This window comes from Anabrus simplex, chromosome 3 (assembly GCF_040414725.1).
Source record: "Anabrus simplex isolate iqAnaSimp1 chromosome 3, ASM4041472v1, whole genome shotgun sequence".
Classification (NCBI taxonomy): domain Eukaryota; kingdom Metazoa; phylum Arthropoda; class Insecta; order Orthoptera; family Tettigoniidae; genus Anabrus; species Anabrus simplex.
In genome coordinates this window covers 104,397,001-104,422,698 of record NC_090267.1, presented here as the reverse complement: position 1 = coordinate 104,422,698, position 25,698 = coordinate 104,397,001, and the positions used below count along the sequence as shown (strand labels likewise).

The 25,698-nt window shown below is 36.4% G+C and overlaps 1 protein-coding gene across 1 annotated transcript in view; it reads left to right on the top strand.

Moving 5' to 3' along the window:
- Positions 1-25,698, top strand: part of LeuRS (Leucyl-tRNA synthetase) — a 427,288-nt gene that overhangs the window by 126,249 nt on the left and 275,341 nt on the right. Inside the window, exon 5 of the mRNA XM_067142663.2 lies at positions 5,662-5,906. Coding sequence (XP_066998764.2) covers positions 5,662-5,906 — 245 coding nt within the window. The remainder of the gene's footprint in view (positions 1-5,661; positions 5,907-25,698) is intronic.

The window sequence follows — 25,698 nt, the reverse complement described above, 5'->3', positions numbered from 1 at the left end:
GCGCTACAATCTAGAGTTTACATGTTTCCCTCGGCATCCTCTGGTGCACCAAATCCAGGACCTGCTGGCCGGGTGTTCAGATGCTGGCACCAGAATTATGTTTATATGGCTCCCAAGCCACACAGGTGTAGAGGGAAACAAGTTAGCTGATAAGGCTGCCAAAGAGACTGTTACCTTGCCCTCATTGCCTTACAGGGTTCCAGCCAGTGACATTTGCTCTCAGCAGAGACAGCTGGTCATGTCCCGTTGGAAGACGGAATGGCAGGCCACCCGTCTCCCAAATAAGTTGAGAGCGTTAAAAGGAACCATGAAGGTATGGAAGACTTCACTTCGGGCTTCTCAGAGTGAAGCAGTGGTATTATGCCATCTTCGGATTGACCATGGCATAGTAATGCACTCCTACCTACTGAAGGGTGAATGCCCCTGGTGTGTACTTACGGCCGTCATCTAACCGTGGTACACATCCTTATGGATTGTGTGGACCTGGCCGATGTACGCTGTAGTCTACAATTCCTTAGTGCCATTTCCCTCATCCTACTAGATGACAAGCAGTAGCAGACCTCTTCATCCATTTTATGAGGGATGGTGGTCTTTTTTATCATGTGTAATAATGTCCTTTATATGAGTGTATTTTTATTAACTGCGCTTTTATCCCATTGACTCTATTTTAGTTTGTGTTTGCGTGTTTTAATGTGTTATTTTAACTTCTAACTTGAGTGATATATATCTCTGTATCTCAAGGCAATGCCATATTCCATTGCAACCTATATTTTCTATAATTTTATTTGAAAGTAAGGCATTGTGAATTAGATCCACTGATTGTTTTAATCTCGTACTCTTTTTTTCATCATCATTTATTTTAAATTCTAGTCAGTAGATATATTTTAACCCTTAGCACTCACGTGGTGGGCCATGCCTGACTACGAGAATATCCTGCATAAATCCTTCTTTCGATGACAGTTGAAGTCCTGTTGAGCTATATTTTCTTTGAAATCAGGCTTTGTGAGCATTCTTTGAAGATCGTGCTAGTTTGTAAACAGACGTTGTTTAGCAACATGGCATCATTCGAGCAGCATGAGAAGGAAATAGCCAGACTTTTAGATGAAAGTGGCATTGATTTTAGTGATAGTGAGAGTGATTTTCAATTAAGTGGTGAGGGAGATATTGCGGAACTAGATTGTGTTGGTGAGTTGAGTGGTGAATTAATCAATCACTACTGATCTGCATTTAGGGCAATCGCCCAGGTGGCAGATTCCCTATCTGTTGTTTTCCTAGCCTTTTCATAAATGATCACAAAGAAATTAGAAATTTATTGAACATCTCCCTGGGTAAGTTATTTCAATCCCTAACTCCCCTACCTATAAACAAATATTTGCCCCAATTTGTTCTCTTGAATTCCAGCTTCATCTTCATATTGTGATCTTTCCTACTTTTAAAGACATCGCTCAAACATATTCATCTACTGATGTCATTCCACGCCATCTCTCTACTGACAGCTCGGAACATGCCGCTTAAAGTTAAATAATAATACTAGATTATAAAATTCCACCTATTCAGTACATAAGAGTTTTTTATTTAAATTTAAGAAATAGTTCTTAACATATTAGATATAGGGACATGTTTCACTCATAATGAGGGCATCATCAGGCATAACTCTAAATATGATAATGAACAGTAAGCCTGAATTACGACATGAGACAGTGTTTTTCTGCAGTACTTGTAGAAAAAGTCCTGGATTTCATCCTGGCGAGTGCTTTGAGAAATTTCACACAATGCAAAATTACAGAATTTCAGGCTTAAAAATGCTGAACATTGCACCTGAATATTGTATTATAATTGTGTTATATTTATTTTGTGTTTGATTTATTTGATTTTTATAAATATGCTCTCCATATATTTGTGCTATGTCTTATCCCTCTGCAAGCAGATTCTTAAATGGAGCCGGAGAGGAAGGAGTGTTCAGAAAAAAAAGGAGGGTGAAGGGTTACAATTTTAATTATCATGTCCTTTTGTTCCATCTCATACCATTAGGGGCCAAAGACCTAGCTGTTAGGCCCCTTTAAACAACGATCATCGTCGTCATCATCATCATCATCATCATCATCATCTTTTTCTGTTTTCTCTCATTAGTTGCACTGTCCTAAATCCACATTCTCAATTATTCCCTTACCTTTACAGTAGTACAGGCTGAATGACCTAGGAACTCTTAGTTGATAGATTCGATTCCATACTATTAGGAACTTCAGCTGGTAATATGAGTGACATTTTTCTTCCCTTGTTCCACTAAAGTTGTGGAGTGATATCTTATTTACTCATTTGTGTCGTCCGCAATCAACATTTTTAGTAAATACTGAGGGGAAGTCCAGCTTCTTGGCTGAATCAACAGCTTAGTGGCCTTCGGTTCAGAGGGGCTCGGGATCAATTCCTGATCAAGTTGGGGACACCACAGACATACACACAATATGTTGTCCATGTATTCTTCTCTGGGATTTCCTGTTTTACATTTCTAAGCAACCTATGTTTTCTTAGCCACTTATACTACAATTAATTGAAATTTTACTTTGAAAATTGGAAATACTTTACAGTTCAGTCAGTCACTACTGATCTGCATTTAGGACGGTCGCCCAGGTGGCACATACCCTGTCTGTTGTTTTCCTAGCCTTTTCTTAAATTATTGCAAAGTAATTGGAAATTTATTATTGTAGGTGGCCCGTTTATGGTTAAGGGGATGAATGGAGCCCTGTTTTATAGTTGTTGCAGTATGTGTGGATTTTCTGTAGATTTTATATTTAAATGAAGAAGGAAGCCTGGTAATAGTGAGATCTAGGAAATTGATGGCATTGTTGACTTTGGATTCTAGCGTAAATTTAATGTCTGCATCGATAGTGTTTAGGTGTGTTAAAGTAGCAGCTGCGTCTATGGTACGTTGGTCCAAAATAATGAATGCATCATCCACATACCTGGACCAGAAATGTATGTTGTTAAATGTTGCATTATTGTCTATTTTTGTGTGTTCTAAAAAGTCCAAGTATATTTCTGCTAAGATGCCGGACGCTGGTGAACCCATGGCTAGTCCGTCTTGTTTGTATACTATTTTGTCAAATGTGAAATAGTTAGTATTGATTAAAAGCTTCAAGATAGACATAAAATCAGATATTTCAAGTTGACTAAGTTGACTATGGGTGTGTAAATTTCAAGGGATAATATGTAAAAGTTTTTCTGGTTTAATGCTTGTGTACATATTAGTGATATCAAACGAGTGTATAGAGTGATATGGTTGAAGTTTAAAGTTATGCAGCTGTTTAATAAGTCGTAATGTATTCCTTATGGATTTTTTTGACTGAAAAATATAGTGTTTTTTAAGGAATTGTTGAATGAATTGTGCTACTGTATACGAAGGATGTGGTCTATAGTTTACAATGGGGCGTATCAGGACATCAGTTTTGTGAATTTTAGGTTGTGCTTTGACGGTGGGTAGTCCTGGGTTCATATTAATGAGTTTACTTTTTTCGCTGTCAGTTAGGAGAGAGGATGTATTTTTATGTGTCTGCTTAAGTTGCCGTTGAATAGCTTGGGTTGGATCTTTATTGATTATTGTAAAGGTGCTATCTGTGAATAAATTTTTTTGTTTTAGATATGTATTCTGTTTGATCCATTATTACAGTGGTATTTCCTTTATTTGCCTTTTTAATTTTTTAAAGAGTTTTATTCATAAGTTGAATGATCTTTTATGTTTCGTAGATCTAGAGAAAGCATACGGCAGGGTACCGAGGGAGAAGATGTTCGCTATACTGGGGGACTATGGAATTAAAGGTAGATTATTAAAATCAATCAAAGGTATTTATGTTGACAATTGGGCTTCAGTAAGAATTGATGGTAGAATGAGTTCTTGGTTCAGGGTACTTACAGGGGTTAGACAAGGCTGTAATCTTTCACCTTTGCTGTTCGTAGTTTACATGGATCATCTGCTGAAAGGTATAAAATGGCAGGGAGGGATTCAGTTAGGTGGAAATGTAATAAGCAGTCTGGCCTATGCTGACGACTTGGTCTTAATGGCAGATTGTGCCGAAAGCCTGCAGTGTAATATCTTGGAACTTGAAAATAGGTGCAATGAGTATGATATGAAAATTAGCTTCTCGAAAACTAAATTGATGTCAGTAGGTAAGAAATTCAACAGAATTGAATGTCAGATTGGTGATACAAAGCTAGAACAGGTCGATAATTTCAAGTATTTAGGTTGTGTATTCTCCCAGGATGGTAATATAGTAAGTGAGATTGAATCAAGGTGTCGTAAAGCTAATGCAGTGAGCTCGCAGTTGCGATCAACGATATTCTGTAAGAAGGAAGTCAGCTCCCAGATGAAACTATCGTTACATCGGTCTGTTTTCAGACCAACTTTGCTTTACGGGAGCGAAAGCTAGGTGGACTCAAGATATCTTATTCATAAGTTAGAAGTAACAGACATGAAAGTAGCAAGAATGATTGCTGGTACAAACAGGTGGGAACAATGGCAGGATGGTACTCGGAATGAGGAGATAAAGGCTAATTTAGGAATGAACTCGATGGATGAAGCTGTACGCATAAACCGGCTTCGGTGGTGGGGTCATGTGAGGCGAATGGAGGAGGATAGGTTACCTAGGAGAATAATGGACTCTGCTATGGAGGGTAAGAGAAGTAGAGGTAGACCAAGACGACGATGGTTAGACTCGGTTTCGAACGATTTAAAGATAAGAGGTATAGAACTAAATGAGGCCACAACACTAGTTGAAAATCGAGGATTGTGGCGACGTTTAGTAAATTCACAGAGGCTTGCAGACTGAATGCTGAAAGGCATAACAGTCTATAATAATGTATGTATGTATGTATGTATGTATGTATGTATGTATGTATGTATGTATGTATGTATGTATGTATGTATGTATGTATGTATGTATGAGTCTTGATTTGGTTATATTCAGAGTAGGTGATATGAAGGTTTTCTTTAATTGTTTATTACCTTCGTGTCTGAGTTCATCCTCTATGTCATAAGGCATTTTTTGATCGCTGTTTCTGTTTCTGTTACGAGTTTTTTAGCGACGTTTGATGGGTTATAGTTAGGCCAGTTATGCTTAGGGCCCTTTGACAAAATAGCAATCTCTTCATCATCAAACGTTGCGTTAGATAGGTCGATGAATGGGGGATGAAATTGGGTTAGGTGGTGACTAGCAGTGTCTGCTCGAGGCTTAATATCCCCATCCTATAGACGAATCACCATCAGCAGCGTCATATGCCCTCATTCCATATGAGAGATTTGGAATTGAACTCAGGCTTTTGGTCCACAATTTAGTGATTAGATGTTGCATACCACCACCTCCTCTCCTAACCTGCTGTCCAACATTCTGATTTTTTTTTTTTTTTTTTCCAACTGGACTGCCACCTAATTATGGTGTTGAACCATAAAGACTCGACGCCATAGTGATTGTGGCCACTAAATGGGCTTATCTTTCTTGTTATATACAAGGATAATGTAGCTGATGAATATGGGTAATTTATAACCTTGAATATAAGTATGAATCACTGCATTTTTAAAGACATATTGTGGATTATAATCTATTATCACTAGTAATTATTATCTCTTTGAATGTGTAGTTGTCACTGAAATCAAATTATTGTTCTTTAAAGGTGGATTGGCGTCGCACCTTCATCACAACAGATGAAAATCCGTTTTTTGATCAGTTTGTACGATGGCAGTTTCTACGTTTGAAGAGTCTTAATAAGGTGATGTACGGCAAGCGATACACTGTATTTTCACCTTTTGATAAGCAACCTTGCATGGACCATGATCGCAGTACTGGGGAAGGTGTAGGACCACAAGAATACACCCTCATTAAAATGAGACTGCTTGAACCATATCCTAAGAAGCTAAGGTATGTGATTGTGTATGTAACATGAATAACAATTATTAATTAATTTATCATTTTGATGGAACTTTGAATTAATTGTCAATTTGGTTTATTAACCACTGTGTTTCAGTATTATTTTCTGAACTTTATTCTCTTTGTATACTTGCGTTCGTATTGCATATTAACAATAACTAATTGTTGATTTTGGAATCCTATTACTTTTAAAACATGTGCTGAAGTGAATGTGTTTCATTTGAGAGACAAGAAAGTGATCTGACTGGTTGTAGTCATAGTATCGTTTGCAGTGGGGTTATCTTTGTGCCATATGCAGAAGTAATGAGAAAATGGCTTATCTTGTGCTACTATCAGACTACTTCATGCAATGATTCAAATGACTTGGAAACAGAGTGTGATACCAGCTATCTTACTATGGTGACCTGAAATTAAACTATTTCAGTAATTATACCGTGATGCTCCAACACTTCAAAAGCACGTATGTAATACAGCACATTATGAAAGACGATGGAAAGTGAGTACTATGATATTTTTGACATTTATCTGAAGGATGTTCATCTCAACCAGCAATTTGATAAAGTTTTATTCATCTGTGGAACGTAAAAATTATGAAGTTAATTAGTGTTACCATGTAATGGCGGTACATAGTTCATTGGCATCATCTTCATTCTCAAGATGGCTAAAGGAAAGATAATCTCTTTACCTTGGGACCTTTCAATTACTTCAATAAAGATCTTGTTATCGAAAGAAATTCAAAATCATGAAGTTAAATATTGTGATAATTTAATTTCATCCTAATTCCTGTATCTTAATTGATGTATCTGCTAGTTAAATAATAATGAATGCCTGTGCAATATTGAGGTCTACCTACTTGAAATTGGCCTTCCGCATAAAGTAATATTTTGAGATTTACCTTACGTAGATTCCATATGCTGACAATTAATAATTTTTGTGCTTAATTTATTACATTTAATATTCTTGTAATTTCAATTTAATCTTACTGCTATTAAGCAGTTTAAGCTGGTATCACCTTCCTTTACTTTATTATAAATGGATTAACTATTTAATTATTTTTGGTTAACCTTCAGGTGTCACTAAAAGTTATAATGTTGGGTAAAGAATTTTCAAATAATATTGGGGTCATGATCTTAAAGAATACCTGCAATATTCATTTTCTCCTGATTTAAAGAAGTATTAACGTGGAATTATTCATGAGTTAGGTTCATATTAATGATAAATGTGTTAAGGATAGGTATTTAATCTGGTAATGATTTTTTTCAAAGACATATGTGAAAATTATTTTTCAATTCTCACACATTCAATCACCAGTAATTTCATTCAATATCATCTTGTAAAAGGTCATTATCTTAAAATATTTTATGTTACTCAATTCAGTTGAATTGTTTATTATTTATTTGGGTCATTTAGTAATTACATGATTTCAGTAGGACGCATTTAAATTATTTCCCCATCATTTAATTGATTTTTATTTGAATAAATCCATTTTTATATCATGAATGATCTTATTTATTTGATAGTGTGTTTCAACTAACACAGCGTTTTTATTCATGTGCCCATAGTGTATCCACTCCTCTTCATTTATTTATTTATTTTTGGTCACTAGCACTTCTGATAATTGTTTCTTATGAATTGCGAAGATGAAGCTAAGTTTGTTTCCCTTTAAGTGTCTTCATTGAATTCTGTGGTTTACTTTCTTATTATTTTTCTTAATTGTTATTGTACTGGTTACCCCTTTCTTAATTTTGAGTACTCTTACCTTTGTTGATCTTCTGCACCCCAGCATAAATGGATTATAACAAAATTATTTAACATTTGATTTATTGTGGTATAAAGTTACTTTTCCAATTTTAAAATTGTGTTTTTGTTTGGAAGTTTACAGTATTTTTGAAAGGTAAAATAAAACACACTTGTTGTAAAGCAGCGGTGTTCCCATAGAAATACTCATGAATGAAGCAACAAGTATCATTGTTAAAGTAACCGTTTGACAGCTCAAAATCAATAAAGCAGCTGGCTCAGACAGAGTGCTTGCCAAATTTTTCAAGTAAAGGAGTAATAACTGAACATATGCATAAACAAGGTGAGACGATAGTTTTTTTTCCAAAAATGTTCTCAACTATCTTTTTTTTTTTCATGCACTAACACATATACAGGTGTCGTACCATGTCATAGTAGGGTCTCTCTTTTGAGCAAACCTTATAAAGAAATAAGAACTCCAATGTTTCAATTTTTTTAAAGGAAAACCGCCTTTAAAAAAAAAAAACCAAACCCCACGGCACTTAACGCCCTTGAAAGGGCCTTGGCCTGCCCAGTGACCGCTGCTCAGCCCGAAGGCCTGCATATTACGAGGGGTCGTGTGGTCAGCACGACGCATCCTCTCGGCTGTTATTGTGGGCTTTCGAGACCGGGGACACCATCTCACTGTCAGATAGCTCCTCAGTGTCCGACTCCATGGCTAAATGGTTAGCGTGCTGGCCTTTGGTTATAGGGTCCTGGGTTCGATTCCCGGCAGGGTTGGGAATTTTAACCTTAATTGGTAAATTTTGCTGGTACGAGGGGGGTCTATGTGTCGTCTTCATCATCATTTAATTCTCATCACAATGCGCAGGTTGCCTACGGACATCAAATCAAAAGACCTGCATCTGGCGAGCCAGTCTTGACCTCGGACACTCCCGGTACTAAAAGCCATATGCCATTTCATTTTTTAGCTCCTCAATTCTAATCACGTAGGCTGAGTGGACCTCGAACCAGCCCCCAGGTTGAGAAAATCTCTGGCCTGGCCAGGAATTGAACCTAGGGCCTCCAGGCGAGAGGCAGGTACGCTACCCCTACACATCGGGGCCAGCAAAACCACCTTTATCTCACACTATTCTTATTGCAATAATTTGGAACAGCAAACCCACCCCTGCTGACTCAAAAACATAGGTAAGACTACTGCTGAAGTTGCTAAACGGAATTATGAACTGTATTTTATGTCTGGATCCTTTCATCTGAGTTTGTTATATACCGTATAATCCCAAATGCCACCCCCACTTTTCCCCCAAAAATATTGTTTCTAAATCAAGCCGTTCATTCTCATAAATATTTACTACATTTACATGGAGTATTGAAATAGATTTAAATACGGTTTCCGTACTCAATATACCACGTGTAAATGGACATTCACGTGTTATTGTGTTTTAGTTGCGTTCTAGAAAAAAAAGGTTGATTTTTTCTAATATGGATATGAAAAAGATTACATGGATGAATATAAAATGTATTTCCTTTATATACTTTATGAAACTTTCAATACGGACAAAAATGATTATCACTTGTAATAATAAAGCCAACCAGGCTAATAAAAACAAGTATCATAACATTAAAACTAAAATTAGCAAGATCTCAAACGATATTCAGTTCCTAAAAGAATGTGTAAGATCCAATTTAGTGCCAAAGTTTTTAAAATTAACTCAAAGGAAAAACATTCCAAAACATAAATCTAAAGACATTCAAAATAAACTCAACATTTGGCTCAAAAATGAAATAAAACTACCGTATAAAAAGAAATCTCTTTTGAATACACACCTTTATCGCAAACATTTGATTATCATGCAATCGTTATCACCTCTGGAATGGAATTCTTATCAACAACACATTTCATATAAAATACAAATTACATTGAACAAAAAACAAGAAACTCTAAATCGTAAATGAACATATTTAAAAGAAGAAAAAGCAAAATCGCTAAATCGGAACAGTAGTATGAAAATATCCCGCTCCCCTTGGAACAATGTTCCTACTACAATCAATCTATCGGACATCACTTTCTTAGACAAGGAAACACAATTGTTCAACCGAGGACTAAAACATAATTGGCCCAACCCACACAAAGCAGAAGATATAATCACCACAATAGCCAAAGCTGAAGCAAACATAAATAATCAAATTCCAACAGACAAACAGAATGGTGTAAAATATGAAATTAAAAAGAAATTGCCTGCTCTTGTAAAATAAATTTCTAACAAAAATAACTCTACCTCACAAAAACAGATCTAAGAACTAAGAAAAAAAGTTGACACTAATAACGTCATAGTAACTAAAGCCGACAAAGGCAAGTCTTAATGAAAAAACAAGATTACATCCGTAAAACAGAGGAGTTCTTGTCTAATGAAACTTGCACAATAATCCCAAAGGATCCCACTACAAAAACTCAACGTAACCTAAAAACACTTTTAATAAACTCTCCTTTTTTATTTAATGAACATGAATACCGAAGCCTCATTAATATGAATCCCAAACTACCCACCGTTAGATCACTACCGAAGGTACATAAAAAGACGTTCCCATTCGACCGATCATAAACAGCCAAAATAGCCCGACATATGAAACTTCACAATTCCTCCAAAAATTTCTCAAAAAACATTTTTAATGCCATAACAAACACCCTAAAAATTCAATAGAATTATGTGAAACCCTTAAAAAATTCAACTTAAAACCTAATCACATAATGTGCTCTTTCGACGTCACTAACATGTATTCAAACATTCCCGCTCAAAAAACTATAGAAATAATAAAAAACAATCTTTCCAAACACAGCAGTTTAAGCAAAATAGGAATAGAAGAACTCAAAAGTACTAAAATTTGTCTTACAGAACAACTATTTCACTTTCAACGATAAAATATACAAACAAGAAGGCCTGGCTATGGGAGACCCTTTATCCGGAATCCTTGCTGAAATTTATATGGATAACCTCGAAAACAAAAAACTAATAAAAAACATCAATGGATTAAATCTATGGCTACGCTATGTCGACGACACGCTAGTAATAATTGACAAAAATCTCAACAACAGTGAAAATATATTAACTTATTTAAATAATCTAGATAACATCAAAATCACTAAAGAGGACGAGGACCACAATTCTGTTAATATTCTTGACATCACAATAACAACAACTTTCAATAAGTTTGATTTTCAAATTTACAGAAAACCCTCATTCACACCCACAACTATTAAACAAAGTTTCCTACATCCACAATCACACGAACAGTCCTATTTTTACAGTATGGTATACAGAGCTCTAAAAATTCGCCTTTAAACCATCAATTTAAAAAAAGAAATAAATACAATAAAAGAAATAGCCTCCTTCAATGGATATAACCCCTCCATCATAGACAAACTAATTAATAAGGTTAAATTGAAACTATCCACAAATCTCTCCCCAATAAAAAATGAAAAATCTAAGTACGCAACCTTTACATACACCAACCCAATCATATATCAAATAACCAATACCTTAAAAAATCAAGAAATTAAAATAGCTTCCAAAACTCAAAATTCAAACCAAAAAATGTTCTTCAACCACAATACAGTAAATTCTGAAAATAATAAATACTCAGGCTCTGGTATCTATAGATTAAAATGTAATGAGTGCCTCAGCTCATACATCGGACAAACAGGAAGAAGCTTCATAACTAGGTACTCCAAGCATTTCAATGCTCAGAAACACAATAAACACTCAGCAATGAGCAATCACATGAAAGAAACTGGGCACAATTTTACCACAATTGAACAGGATCTTCAAATTTTAAAAAGATTTAAAAAAAGGTAGACTCATGACCAAATTCGAGAATTTATATATATTTTTGGACCAAAAATTCAATGCTAATAAGAATTTACATGATCCAGTAGACAATAGAAGCCCTTTATATGACCAAATAGTAACATTATTTAATAAAGTAAGCCTTCAGGACAAAAATTTCTTCAGTATTTTCAATACAGTATCAATAGACAAATCTAGGAGAGAGAAGTGGCACAGAACTACAGTAGAGATGGACTTCATACACTCTAGTCGTAAAGCCTGGAACCTCGTAAAAAAACTTGGTAGTGACCCTACAATGAAACGCAGAATTTTGCCAATGAACCCAAAAACCATTGCCTCCAGACTGACACAAATCTCTAGAGCGAAGTTGGACAAGGTACACGCAAGGAGTGTTAAGAAGCAACTAAGAACGAGAAGATCACAGTTGACATCCCATCCGGAGTATTCCTTTGACTTCAGTACTGAAGAACTGGACAAGGCTCTATCCACGATAAAGATAAATAAAGCTGCTGGTCTGGATTAAATCTATCCTGAGTTTCTGAAGGCCATAGGCCCTGGTGCAAAACAATGGCTAGTCAACTTCTTCAATGAAATTCTACAAACAGGTAAATTACCTAAGTTGTTAAAACAAGCCAAAGTAATTGCAGTCTTGAAACCAGGAAAGGAAGGAACTGATGCTTCACATTATCAACCAATTTCACTCCTTAGCGTAATCTACAAGATGCTTGAAAGAATGATACTGAACCGTATCCAGGAAGCAATAGAGTCATCCCAGTTGAGCAAGGGGGTTTCAGAAAGAATCGTAGTTGTTGTGATCAGGTGTTAACACTGACAACAGAGATTGAAGCAGGATTCCAGAAAAGACTGAAGACTGCTGCAGCTTTTGTCGACCTTACATCAGCCTATGACACGGTCTGGAGAGAGGGACTGTTGCTCAAATTTGTTCAAGTCATCCCTTGTCAGAAGCTAGCATGCTTACTAAACAACATGTTATCCAACCGTCGACTTGCTGTATTTCTGAATGGTGAAAGGAGCAGGTGGAGATCTCTAAATAATGGTTTACCCCGAGGGTCAGTTTTATCTCCCATTCTATTCAATCTTTACATCCATGACCTGCCAAGAACAACTTCAAAGAAGATACAGTTTGCAGATGATCTAGCTTTAATTACTCAGAGTACAGATTTGGCACACTGTGAGGATGTACTTACAGAGGACCTAGCTACCATGTGCGACTATTTTCACAAATGGAGACTCCAACCAAATCCTAGTAAAACGGAAGTAACAGCATTCCACTTGCATAACATGGAAGCTAATCGGAAGCTACATGTGCTTTTTAACGGAACAGAAGTCTCCCACAACTTCTTCCCAAAATATCTGGGTGTCACGCGGGATCGGTCCTTGTCGTTCAAACAGCATTGCTCGAATCTGTCAAAGAAGCTGAGTACAAGAGTAAATCTACAGCATAAACTAGCGGGCAGCAACTGGGGTGCAGATGCAAACACTCTTCGCACTGCTTCACTTTCTCTAGTATACTCGGCTGGTGAGTACTGCACTCCTGTGTGGGAAAACAGCGTACATTCGAGCAAGATTGACGTACAGCTCAAAGAAACTATGAGAGTTGTTACTGGTACAGTGAGGTCCACTCCTACTCAGTGGCTGCCTGTTTTAGCAAACATTGCTCCTCCAGATCTGAGGAGAAAAGCAGCGAAAGTACAGTTGCTCAAGAAGACCTTTGCACACAGGAACTCACTTTTGTTCAATGCCTTATGAGATCCACCTGTGATGAGGTTAAAATCCAGGAATCCACTCTGGACTGATCTACACTCCTATGACAAATTCAGTATAACAGCAGAATGGAGACAGTGATGGGAACAATGTCCACCCACCAACGCCTTTCTAATTAAAGACCCAACGAAGAAAGTGCCAGGTTTCGATCTTCCTCGACATGAGTGGTCAAAACTCAACCGTTTCAGAACAGGCCACGGCAGGTGCCGATATGTGATGAAAAAGTGGGGATATTGTGAAAGTGCTGCGTGTGAGTGTGGTGCTGAGAAACAGACATTGCTTCATGTTGTTGAGAGCTGTCCACTGTCAGCATTTAAGGACGGTTTACGGTCTCTGCATGAATTGACACCAAGTGCGGTGGACTGGTTGTCGAAGCTGGACACTCTAGTTTAATTAACTCTATATTTTAATTTGTACGTTAATTGTATATTTTTACAGATTATGCTTGTAAATGCCATATGATAATAGTAATAATAATAATAATAATAATAATAATAATAATAATAATAATAATAATAATAATAATAATAACACTCCTTCCACATCAACAAACACATCACACCCCCCTTCCCCTCCCAACTTACGTAACTCACCTCCACGGGCCAATCTCAAGCCAATAAATGCTTCACGCCCCTCCGCTTCCCCCACTATACACAACTCCCTTCCGTGCGCCAATCACAAGCCTACAGTCACACCCCCTCCAACCCATCCCCCTCTGCACAGGCGACATGCGTACAACACAAGGAGTTAAAGCGTTAGCGACCACTAGTATCCTGACAACGATTCACACAAGTCAAACGGGCCAACAACGCCATAGGTAAGCACCAACATCTTCTCTCCTTCAACATTTTGACAAAACCTCCCCAAGTTTTTCTTTCATTCTCATCAAAATTAATACAGTTTTTTCTTCATTTCAGAACCAACCAATCACAACATTATTTCAACAGCCCCATCAAACTCCCACAACATTCTTCAATAATATAAAATTTCCAATATCAACGTTTTGAAAATATATTGTCAATCAGATAAGAAAACAACCACCATTCAACCTTCGTGTCAAAATCATACCAACGTAGAGAATAATAGCTCATCATCATCTCTGCAAACTTACTCAGATAACTTAAAATAAATTTAAGCCAACTATAAACTTCGTGTCAACATAATCTCGCTGAACCAGTCTATAAATAACCTATGAACTGTTGATCATTAAACATTACGGGCAAATATACCCTAACGTCAATAACAATTGCCCAACATTTGGAATGTTTTTCCTTTACATTTTATATTCATCCATGTAATCTTTTTCATATCCATGTACTATATATTAGCATGTTATTTTACTTATACTTCAAACTCTGACTACTGACTGATTCCCAAGATGGCCAAGCAGGCATCAATTTTTGATAATGAGACAAAGTCTCTTAGTGCATTGGCACTGCCGGTGGCTCTAGTTAGCCTATGCAGTGGCCTCCACGGTATGCACTAGCCAGCGTATTGGTAGGTGTGCTAGGTACCAACTGATGAGCCCACCCTAGCACACGAGGGCGAAACGCTGGCAACCAAGAATGAGTTAGCTGGAAAATTTATAATGTCCAATAACGGACCATTTATATTGGTATTATAAATTTACTCATTCAGGACAAATATTTCAGATTCCCTATGGGAATCAACATCTATATCATTGTCTGTTTTACGTCGTCTCCCTGGGGCATATGAAAAATTAATGGCCTTTCATCATCACATTATTCATTTGAGGAAGCAAAATTCTTATTTGCTGTTGCATATTGGGAATGCTGACCAGACACCTGTCCATTGTGAAATGCCGTTGGAAAATACAGTGGATACGAAGTGTTCCAAAAGTGTAACCATCAGAACAGGTGGTAACGAAAAGCAATGATGCACGGTAATGTTGTGCATATTAGCAGATGGAACCAAACTTCCTCCATATTTGGTTCTGAAAAGGAAAACACTTCCAAAAGGAAACTTGGAATTTCAAATTCAGTGGATGGTAGTGAGGACGACTATTTGTGGAAAGATGCCAGCGACGAAAGTCCCTGTGGTGAAACTTGACGACGGTGAATTGTGAATGATCTCAGTATTGGATCGATTTTATTTACGGTTTTTGTGATCATTTCATTAATTGTAAACTGTTTGAATTTATATTTGTGGTATATTTGACGAAAATTAAATAGGTATGCAAGTTATTTGATTTTTTATTCGGGATTATACGGTAATATACTTAGTAGATGCCCTTCATGTTATCTGATCTGCTTGTAAGTAAGAATCACAAGCAGCAGCAAGCATGCATTATTGTTATCTTATGAGGTTTACAAATACAGAACATTGAAATTTAAACTGGGAATATCAATTAATTTCACAATAAATTGAAATTTTATCATATTCATTTTTTATGTAGTATTTCCCACCCGGTTATTCATCCTGCCACATGGCTGCCGAAAATTTCTGGAGAGAACAGTATAATAATAATAATAATAATAATAATAATAATAATAATAATAATGATAATAACAATAACAACAAAAACAATGTAGTAGTCCTAATGGGCTTATCCGCAAATATTTATATATTTTAATGATGTTATGGGCAGGGCTATGTGGAGCGAGTTGGCTGTGCGGTTAGGGGCACACAGCTGTGAGCTTGTATTCGGGAGATAGTGGGGTCAAACCCCACTGTTGGCAGCCCTGAAGATGGTTTTCAGTGGTCTCCCATTTTCATACCAGGCAAATGCTGGGGCTATACCTTAATTAAGGCCATGACCGCTTCCTTCCCATTCCAAGCATTTTCCGTCCCATTGTCGCCATAAGACCTATCTTTGTTGGTGCAATATAAAGCAACTTTTTAAAAACAAAAGGGCTAAGTGGGTGAGACACTAGAAACATTGGCCTTCCGAACCCAAGTCGATGGAAATACAGTCAAAACTGGTTATAACGACTTCAAAAGAACTGCCGAATAACGGTTGTTGTAGGCAATAATCTCACAAAATCAATCTCGCTAAAATGTAATCTCTATAAAGTTTTACACTGCATCCTTACATGCTTGACAGAATAAAAATAGAACTTCGAAAAACATAAGTGGAGTAAGTGCTTTAATTGCAATATGGTATTTGTCGAGTGGGAATGGGAGGAATTTTTCTTCTAATATTTACACAGTATGTGCAGCAATAATTACAAAATGTAATACATTAGGAAAGAAATAGTAACAATATAAATTGATTAGTAAGGTTGAACACAGTCTTGGCGAATAAATGAGATGTTATCTCTGTCCTTCCCCTGCGAACCGTGTACCTTGGCAGCAGGGTAGAGGCTTGCATGTCCCAATGAAGCAGATAGCCGAGCCGCAGGTTCAACCATATCGGATGGGTGTCTGACGAAAGACCAGACTAACGAATGGTTCGTCTAAAGGGGGGTAGCAGCCTTTCAGGAGTAATAATACTCAGCATGGTTTACCTGTGTTTATACTGCTGCATGGCTGAAAGCAGTGGGAAACTACAGCCGTAACTAACTCCCGAGGACATGCAGCTCTCTCTGTATGAATGATGTACTGATAATGGCTTTCTCCCAGGTAGAATATTCTGGAGATAAAATAGTCCCCCGTTTGGATCTCCGGGTGGGGACTAAATGAGAGGGGGCGATCATCAGGAAGATGGATACTAATATTTTGTGAGTCGGAGCGTGGAATGTTAGAAGTTTGAATCGTTGTGTTAGGTTAGAGAATCTGAAAAGGGAGATAGCTAGATTAAGTTAGATGTAGTTGGTATAAGTGAAGTACGTTGGCAGGAAAAGGAGGATTTTTGGTCAGGCGACTACAGAATTATCAACCCAAAATCAAGCAGGGGAAATGCCGGAGTTGGTTTAATAATGAATAAGAAAATATGGCAGCGGGTAAGCTACAATGGCCAGCATAGTGAAAGGATTATTATTGTCAAGATAGACAGCAAACCAGTACCCACAAAAATAGTGCAGGTCTGTATGCTTAGTAGTTCAGCAGATGATGAGGAAATCAAAAGAATATATGAAGAGATAGAAGATTTAATACATCATGTAAAAGGTGATGAGAATATAATTGTGATGGGAGACTAGAATGCAGTGGTAGGCCAAGGAAGAGAAGGTAATGCAGTAGGAGAATTTGGATTGGGACACGGGAACAAAAGAGGAAGTCGGCTGGTTGAATTCTGCACCAATCACAGTTTAGTACTTGCTAATACTTGGTTCATACATCACAAACGATGGATGTACACATATCTTAATCTATAATCTTCATTTCCGTATTGACAATTGCACAATTAAAAATAGGAAAGGATTTCCACCAATCAATACTTGTTTATTGTATATATTAAACTACAGACCCGGTTTCGACCTCATATTCAAGGTCATCTTCAGCTGAACCATACATACATATTGATATAATGAAGCTTTGATTAAGATTGTGGTGTTAAAGGAATGCCATATAATGATGATGTACATTTAGTCACATACAAATGGGGCACGTCTTAGCGTGAACTGGCGTATATGTCATTCTGTACAATATTGCAACTGTATGTCTAAAATGTTGAAGGTCTTAAAACTAGTTTATAAAACACGTCTTTACCTAAACTAACTTATATATATGTACAAGATAAAAACAATATATAAAAACACTTCATGCATATGAACATTCGTTCTTGCTTGGTGGTCAATACATCGACTAACTTCCGTATTTAAGTCTTATTCACAGTTGTACACCTCAGCTGCTATTCTTGGAGTTTGTAAAATTGCATGGATAAAAGTTTTTTCTTCCTGTGCGTATGTGAGATAAAACACTTTCAATTTTAAAAAAGGTGCCAAATGTATGGATGAAATTCAAGTAAAATATGTTCAGCTCTGCTGTGTGTGTTGCCCTTTTATTAGAACCAATTCATGTTGTCTTTTTGGCGTCCGTAAATTTGGATGACATTGGTTTCAAAGTAGTGGCTCCTTTCCCATTTGTAGCTGTGCAATGATGTTATGTTTATCTGTGAAAGATAAGATTGAGTTATAAGTGATATTGTGTTGGAGGAATGTCTAAGGGTTATGTGTGTGAATTGGAATATGTACTTACTGTTGTTGGTGTAGCCGAGTTGTATTTGACATGCGAGCTTGTAATGTACTACTTCGTGTTCTTCTTGGGCTTATACTAGCTGCTGTGAGGGGAAGGGAAGTAGGGGTAGGGAGAGTTGTTGTTGTGGGGGTAGGGATGGAGCTGGGTGTGTTGTTTGGTGTTTTCTGTTGCGTGTTGCGTTCTGTTTATCGATTAACTTAAGGTAAAGGTTTTTTAGGGCGGGGATAACTGTATTGAAGATGATGTTAGTTTTTTCTGTGATTTCATTTATATTGTAATTTGGATTGGTGTACTGATCTAGAGTGATGTAAAGTTCTTCTGTTATGTTGAGCAGGGGGCCTTTGGGGTTTATGTTTAGGATTTGCATATCGTTATCGATGTTTGTAAAACTGTGTTTATAGTCTGCGACATGTTGTCCTATTGAGGAAAAATGATTGTGTTTCACTGCATTTATGTGTTCGTTATATCGGGTTAAGAAGTTTCTACCGGTACGTCCGATATAGCTGGTCTCGCAGTTATTACATTTGATACGGTATACCCCTGAGTGGTTGTATTTGTTGTTGCTGTTGATTGTCCTGACATTGTGTATGATGTTGGTACTATTGTGTGTAGTTCTGAATGCTATTCTTAGGTTATGTTTTTTAAAAATGTTAGTTATGGGGTATATGTGTACATTATTGAAAGTGAATAGTGCATAATCTTTCTTGGGTTCGTTTACTTTTGTTAGTTTGGTTTTGGGTTGGGATTTTATTTTGTGAATGATTTTGTTAACCATTTCTTTCTTGAATCCATTGTTTTTAGCTATGTCATGAATTAATTGTAATTCTTTGTTTAGATCTTCTTTTGTTAACGGTATATTGAATGCTCTGTGTATCATGCTATAGTAGGCTGCTCTTTTGTGTATGTTGGGGTGAACGGAATCCATTTTAATTGTATTTGAGGTATGCGTGGGTTTTCTGTATATTCTGTAAGAAAGGTGGTCATCATGTCTAGTTGTCGTTATGTCCAGGTAGTTCAGTTTGTGATTGTTTTCGGATTCCATGGTAAATTTTATATGGGAATCTATTGTATTGAGTTTATCTAATATATCAGTTTCATTTGTGGACCTATTGTCGAGGATGATAAAGATATCATCAACAAATCTACACCAAAACAAATATATGGTCTATTTTGTTGATGAATGTGTGCTCTAAATAGTCTATGTAAATTTCGGCAATTATACCAGAAGCGGGAGATCCCATTGGTAAACCCTGTTGCTGATAGATAGTATCATGGAATTTAAAGTAGTTGTTACTAATGGCAAAATTAAGTAATTTAATGAACTCTTCTATGACTTTTTAGGTTAGATTCAATGATTTCTATTGTTCGTTTTGTGGGAATGTTCGGGTACATGTTTATTATGTCAAATGATGCGAGTTTGTGATATGGTTCAATCTTTAATCCTTTTGTCCTATTACAAAATTCTATTGAGTTCCGTACTGTTTTATTAGCTAAGAATACGTAGTGCTTTTTGAGAAATCGATGAATAAATTGTGAATGTTTATAGGTTGGGCTTGCTCTGTAGTTAATAATAGGTCTCATTGGAATATGTTCTTTGTGTATTTTGGGATAAGCTTTAGCAGTAGGTATTTGAGGATTCATTGCTATAAGTTTAGAGGATTCTACTTCTGTTAAAAGAAAGTGTGTATTTTTTAATAAGGTTTTGAGGTTCCTTTGTATGTTATTGGTCGGGTCTTTACGTTTGATGAGGAAAGTGTTATCTTGAAAACATTCTTTGGTTTTCAATATGTATTGGTCTTTGTCGATAATAACTGTGGTATTGCCCTTAGCGGCTTTCGTTATTAGTAGATTATTCTGTTTTATCTTATCTTTGAGTTTGTTTATATGTACTTTATTGGTTGATTTATTATTTTGGGAGTTACTGTGAATTTTGTCAATATATTGTGGGAGCCTTTTTTTAATATCATATCTGACTTCGTCTCGTAGCTCATGTGGGATTTTCTGTATGGCGTTTTCTATTTCGGTGATAGTAGTTGTAATGTTCTGGAAAGTTGATGTGTTACCCCAATTGTGCTTGGGTCCCTTGCTCAAGATATCAGTTTCCATTTCGTTAAAAGACGTATTTGTGAGATTTTTTACGGGTGGGTGGAATTTGTGTTCATTGATTTCATTGGGAAATATAGGAGAGTTCGTGTTCGGAGTTTCGGTTTTTGGGTTTGGTTTGGATGGTTGTTTAAGTGCTTCTAACTTCTTATTTAGTGTATTCTGTTTTTTGGTGGCTAAGTTCCTGATTTTTTTCTGTCGTGATCTGCTGAAAATCATCCCAATAGCTATGTGGTAACTCGTTAGATGCCTTTAAATGTATTCGGTATAGTTCGTTGTTAAGATGTTGTTTTTTACGGTATAAAAACTTTATTTCTTCTTTCAGCCAGATTTTGTTTGTTCTTTTTTGCGTATTATGAGTTTGTTTAGTGTGCCTGTGTTTATTGTTATATTTTCTCAGGAATTTAGGTGTTAGGTCATTTTTTAGACATTCCTTCAGAAAAACAATGCTCTTAATCGCATTCGTTAGTTTGATCTTTAAGTTTCGAAATCTATATGCGTTCCATTTTGCCTGGTTGGCTACAATATCGTAATCTATAATCTTCATTTCTGTATAGACAATTGCACAATTAAAAATAGGAAGGGATTTCCACCAATCAATACTTATTTATTGTATATATTAAACTACCAACCAGGCAAAATGGAACGCATATAGATTTCGAAACTTAAAGATCAAACTAACGAATGCGATTAAGAGCATTGTTTTTCTGAAGGAATGTCTAAAAAATGACCTAACACCTAAATTCCTGAGAAAATATAACAATAAACACAGGCACACTAAACAAACTCATAATACGCAAAAAAGAACAAACAAAATCTGGCTGAAAGAAGAAATAAAGTTTTTATACCGTAAAAAACAACATCTTAACAACGAACTATACCGAATACATTTAAAGGCATCTAACGAGTTACCACATAGCTATTGGGATGATTTTCAGCAGATCACGACAGAAAAAAATCAGGAACTTAGCCACCAAAAAACAGAATACACTAAATAAGAAGTTAGAAGCACTTAAACAACCATCCAAACCAAACCCAAAAACCGAAACTCCGAACACGAACTCTCCTATATTTCCCAATGAAATCACTGAACACAAATTCCACCCACCCGTAAAAAATCTCACAAATACGTCTTTTAACGAAATGGAAACTGTTATCTTGAGCAAGGGACCCAAGCACAATTGGGGTAACACATCAACTTTCCAGAACATTACAACTACTATCACCGAAATAGAAAACGCCATACAGAAAATCCCACATGAGCTACGAGACGAAGTCAGATATGATATTAAAAAAAGGCTCCCACAATATATTGACAAAATTCACAGTAACTCCCAAAATAATAAATCAACCAATAAAGTACATATAAACAAACTCAAAGATAAGATAAAACAGAATAATCTACTAATAACGAAAGCCGCTAAGGGCAATACCACAGTTATTATCGACAAAGACCAATACATATTGAAAACCAAAGAATGTTTTCAAGATAACACTTTCCTCATCAAACGTAAAGACCCGACCAATAACATACAAAGGAACCTCAAAACCTTATTAAAAAATACACACTTTCTTTTAACAGAAGTAGAATCCTCTAAACTTATAGCAATGAATCCTCAAATACCTACTGCTAAAGCTTATCCCAAAATACACAAAGAACATATTCCAATGAGACCTATTATTAACTACAGAGCAAGCCCAACCTATAAACATTCACAATTTATTCATCGATTTCTCAAAAAGCACTACGTATTCTTAGCTAATAAAACAGTACGGAACTCAATAGAATTTTGTAATAGGACAAAAGGATTAAAGATTGAACCATATCACAAACTCGCATCATTTGACATAATAAACATGTACCCGAACATTCCCACAAAACGAACAATAGAAATCATTGAATCTAACCTAAAAAGTCATAGAAGAGTTCATTAAATTACTTAATTTTGCCATTAGTAACAACTACTTTAAATTCCATGATACTATCTATCAGCAACAGGGTTTACCAATGGGATCTCCCGCTTCTGGTATAATTGTCGAAATTTACATAGACTATTTAGAGCACACATTCATCAACAAAATAGACCATATATTTTTTTTGGTGTAGATTTGCTGATGATATCTTTATCATCCTCGACAATAGGTCCACAAATGAAACTGATATATTAGATAAACTCAATACAATAGATTCCCATATAAAATTTACCATGGAATCCGAAAACAATCACAAACTGAACTACCTGGACATAACGACAACTAGACATGATGACTACCTTTCTTACAGAATATACAGAAAACCCACGCATACCTCAAATACAATTAAAATGGATTCCGTTCACCCCAACATACACAAAAGAGCAGCCTACTATAGCATGATACACAGAGCATTCAATATACCGTTAACAAAAGAAGATCTAAACAAAGAATTACAATTAATTCATGACATAGCTAAAAACAATGGATTCAAGAAAGAAATGGTTAACAAAATCATTCACAAAATAAAATCCCAACCCAAAACCAAACTAACAAAAGTAAACGAACCCAAGAAAGATTATGCACTATTCACTTTCAATAATGTACACATATACCCCATAACTAACATTTTTAAAAAACATAACCTAAGAATAGCATTCAGAACTACACACAATAGTACCAACATCATACACAATGTCAGGACAATCAACAGCAACAACAAATACAACCACTCAGGGGTATACCGTATCAAATGTAATAACTGCGAGACCAGCTATATCGGACGTACCGGTAGAAACTTCTTAACCCGATATAACGAACACATAAATGCAGTGAAACACAATCATTTTTCCTCAATAGGACAACATGTCGCAGACTATAAACACAGTTTTACAAACATCGGTAACGATATGCAAATCCTAAACATAAACCCCAAAGGCCCCCTGCTCAACATAACAGAAGAACTTTACATCACTCTAGATCAGTACACCAATCCAAATTACAATATAAATGAAATCACAGAAAAAACTAACATCATCTTCAATACAGTTATCCCCGCCCTAAAAAACCTTTACCTTAAGTTAATCGATAAACAGAACGCAACACACAACAGAAAACACCAAACAACACTCCCAGCTCCATCCCTACCCCCACAACAACAACTCTCCCTACCCCTCCTTCCCTTCCCCTCACAGCAGCTAGTATAAGCCCAAGAAGAACACGAAGTAGTACATTACAAGCTCGCATGTCAAATACAACTCGGCTACACCAACAACAGTAAGTACATATTCCAATTCACACACATAACCCTTAGACATTCCTCCAACACAATATCACTTATAACTCAATCTTATCTTTCACAGATAAACATAACATCATTGCACAGCTACAAATGGGAAAGGAGCCACTACTTTGAAACCAATGTCATCCAAATTTACGGACGCCAAAAAGACAACATGAATTGGTTCTAATAAAAGGGCAACACACACAGCAGAGCTGAACATATTTTACTTGAATTTCATCCATACATTTGGCACCTTTTTTAAAATTGAAAGTGTTTTATCTCACATACGCACAGGAAGAAAAAACTTTTATCCATGCAATTTTACAAACTCCAAGAATAGCAGCTGAGGTGTACAACTGTGAATAAGACTTAAATATGGAAGTTAGTCGATGTATTGACCACCAAGCAAGAACGAATGTTCATATGCATGAAGTGTTTTTATATATTGTTTTTATCTTGTACATATATATAAGTTAGTTTAGGTAAAGACGTGTTTTATAAACTAGTTTTAAGACCTTCAACATTTTAGACATACAGTTGCAATATTGTACAGAATGACATATACGCCAGTTCACGCTAAGACGTGCCCCATTTGTATGTGACTAAATGTACATCATCATTATATGGCATTCCTTTAACACCACAATCTTAATCAAAGCTTCATTATATCAATATGTATGTATGGTTCAGCTGAAGATGACCTTGAATATGAGGTCGAAACCAGTCCTGTAGTTTAATATATACAATAAATAAGTATTGATTGGTGGAAATCCTCTCCTATTTTTAATTGGATGTACACATAGATGAGACCTGGAGACACTGGAAGGTATCAAATAGACTTCATTATGATTAGGCAAAGATTCAGAAACCAGGTGTTGGATTGCAAAAAACTTTCTCAGGAGCAGACGTGGTCTCTGATCACAACTTGTTGGTCATGAAATGCCACCTGAAGTTGAAGAAATAGAACAAAGGAAAGAATGCAAGAAGATGGGATCTAGACAATTTAAAAGAAAAGAGTGTGAAGGAATAGTGTAGCAAAGGAGATTCTAAAACAATGGATGCTGATTGAGCATTTTCCCCACAAGGTCATTGACCCTTGGCAAGGTCATTAACCCCTAGTACCACGTAGTATTGTTTACAAACAAGACCAAGTGTGAGGCGCGGAATTTGAAGAAGAGTGCAAGGCTAACCTCACAGACATCATCTTGGAGAGGTCTGACCTCACTCCATGTGCTTTTGTTTACAAAACAAGACCACGTGCCCTTCCCTCCTGTTGCCATTTTGGAGGGGCCTAACTGCACAGACGCCATTTTGGGTCCAGTTGAGCCTCACAGACACCATTTTGTAGTTGCCTATCCTAATCGCCATTTTGTTGATGACTCGTTATGACTAGATGCCCTTCCCTGTGGCCATTTTGGTGGGTCCAAACCCCACATTTCCACCCGACAGTCAATTAACGTGATGGTACAGCGTGAGTGATTTGAAAGATGTCAGTTCAAGGCTTTACGTCTCCATCCGACATACTATTGGTTGTGTAGTCTGCATATGGCTTTACGTTACCATCGGACAGACACAATTGTAGAGGGGACCTGGCCCAGTTCAAGGCTTTACATCTGCATATGGAAGACAGATAACGTGACTGTACAGCCTGACCCGCTTCCTCCTCGTGAACAAGTCTAAACATGACGACATTGCTCAAGCAAAATGTGCAGGTTCTATCCTGTTACAGAGAACTGGAAATGCATTGTGCTATGACCTCTCAAGATGGTGACAAGACTGACAGTTAGTTGAATGCAATATATTTTCATATTTACAACATACATGGTCTGTTGTTATATTACCTTGCTCATAATTTTCAATTGTACATGTATTTTGTAATGAACAGTAAAGATTTGAACAGTCAGCATGCAATCCCCTATTGTTCTGAACATAAAAACTTACCTTGATTATAAATACATGC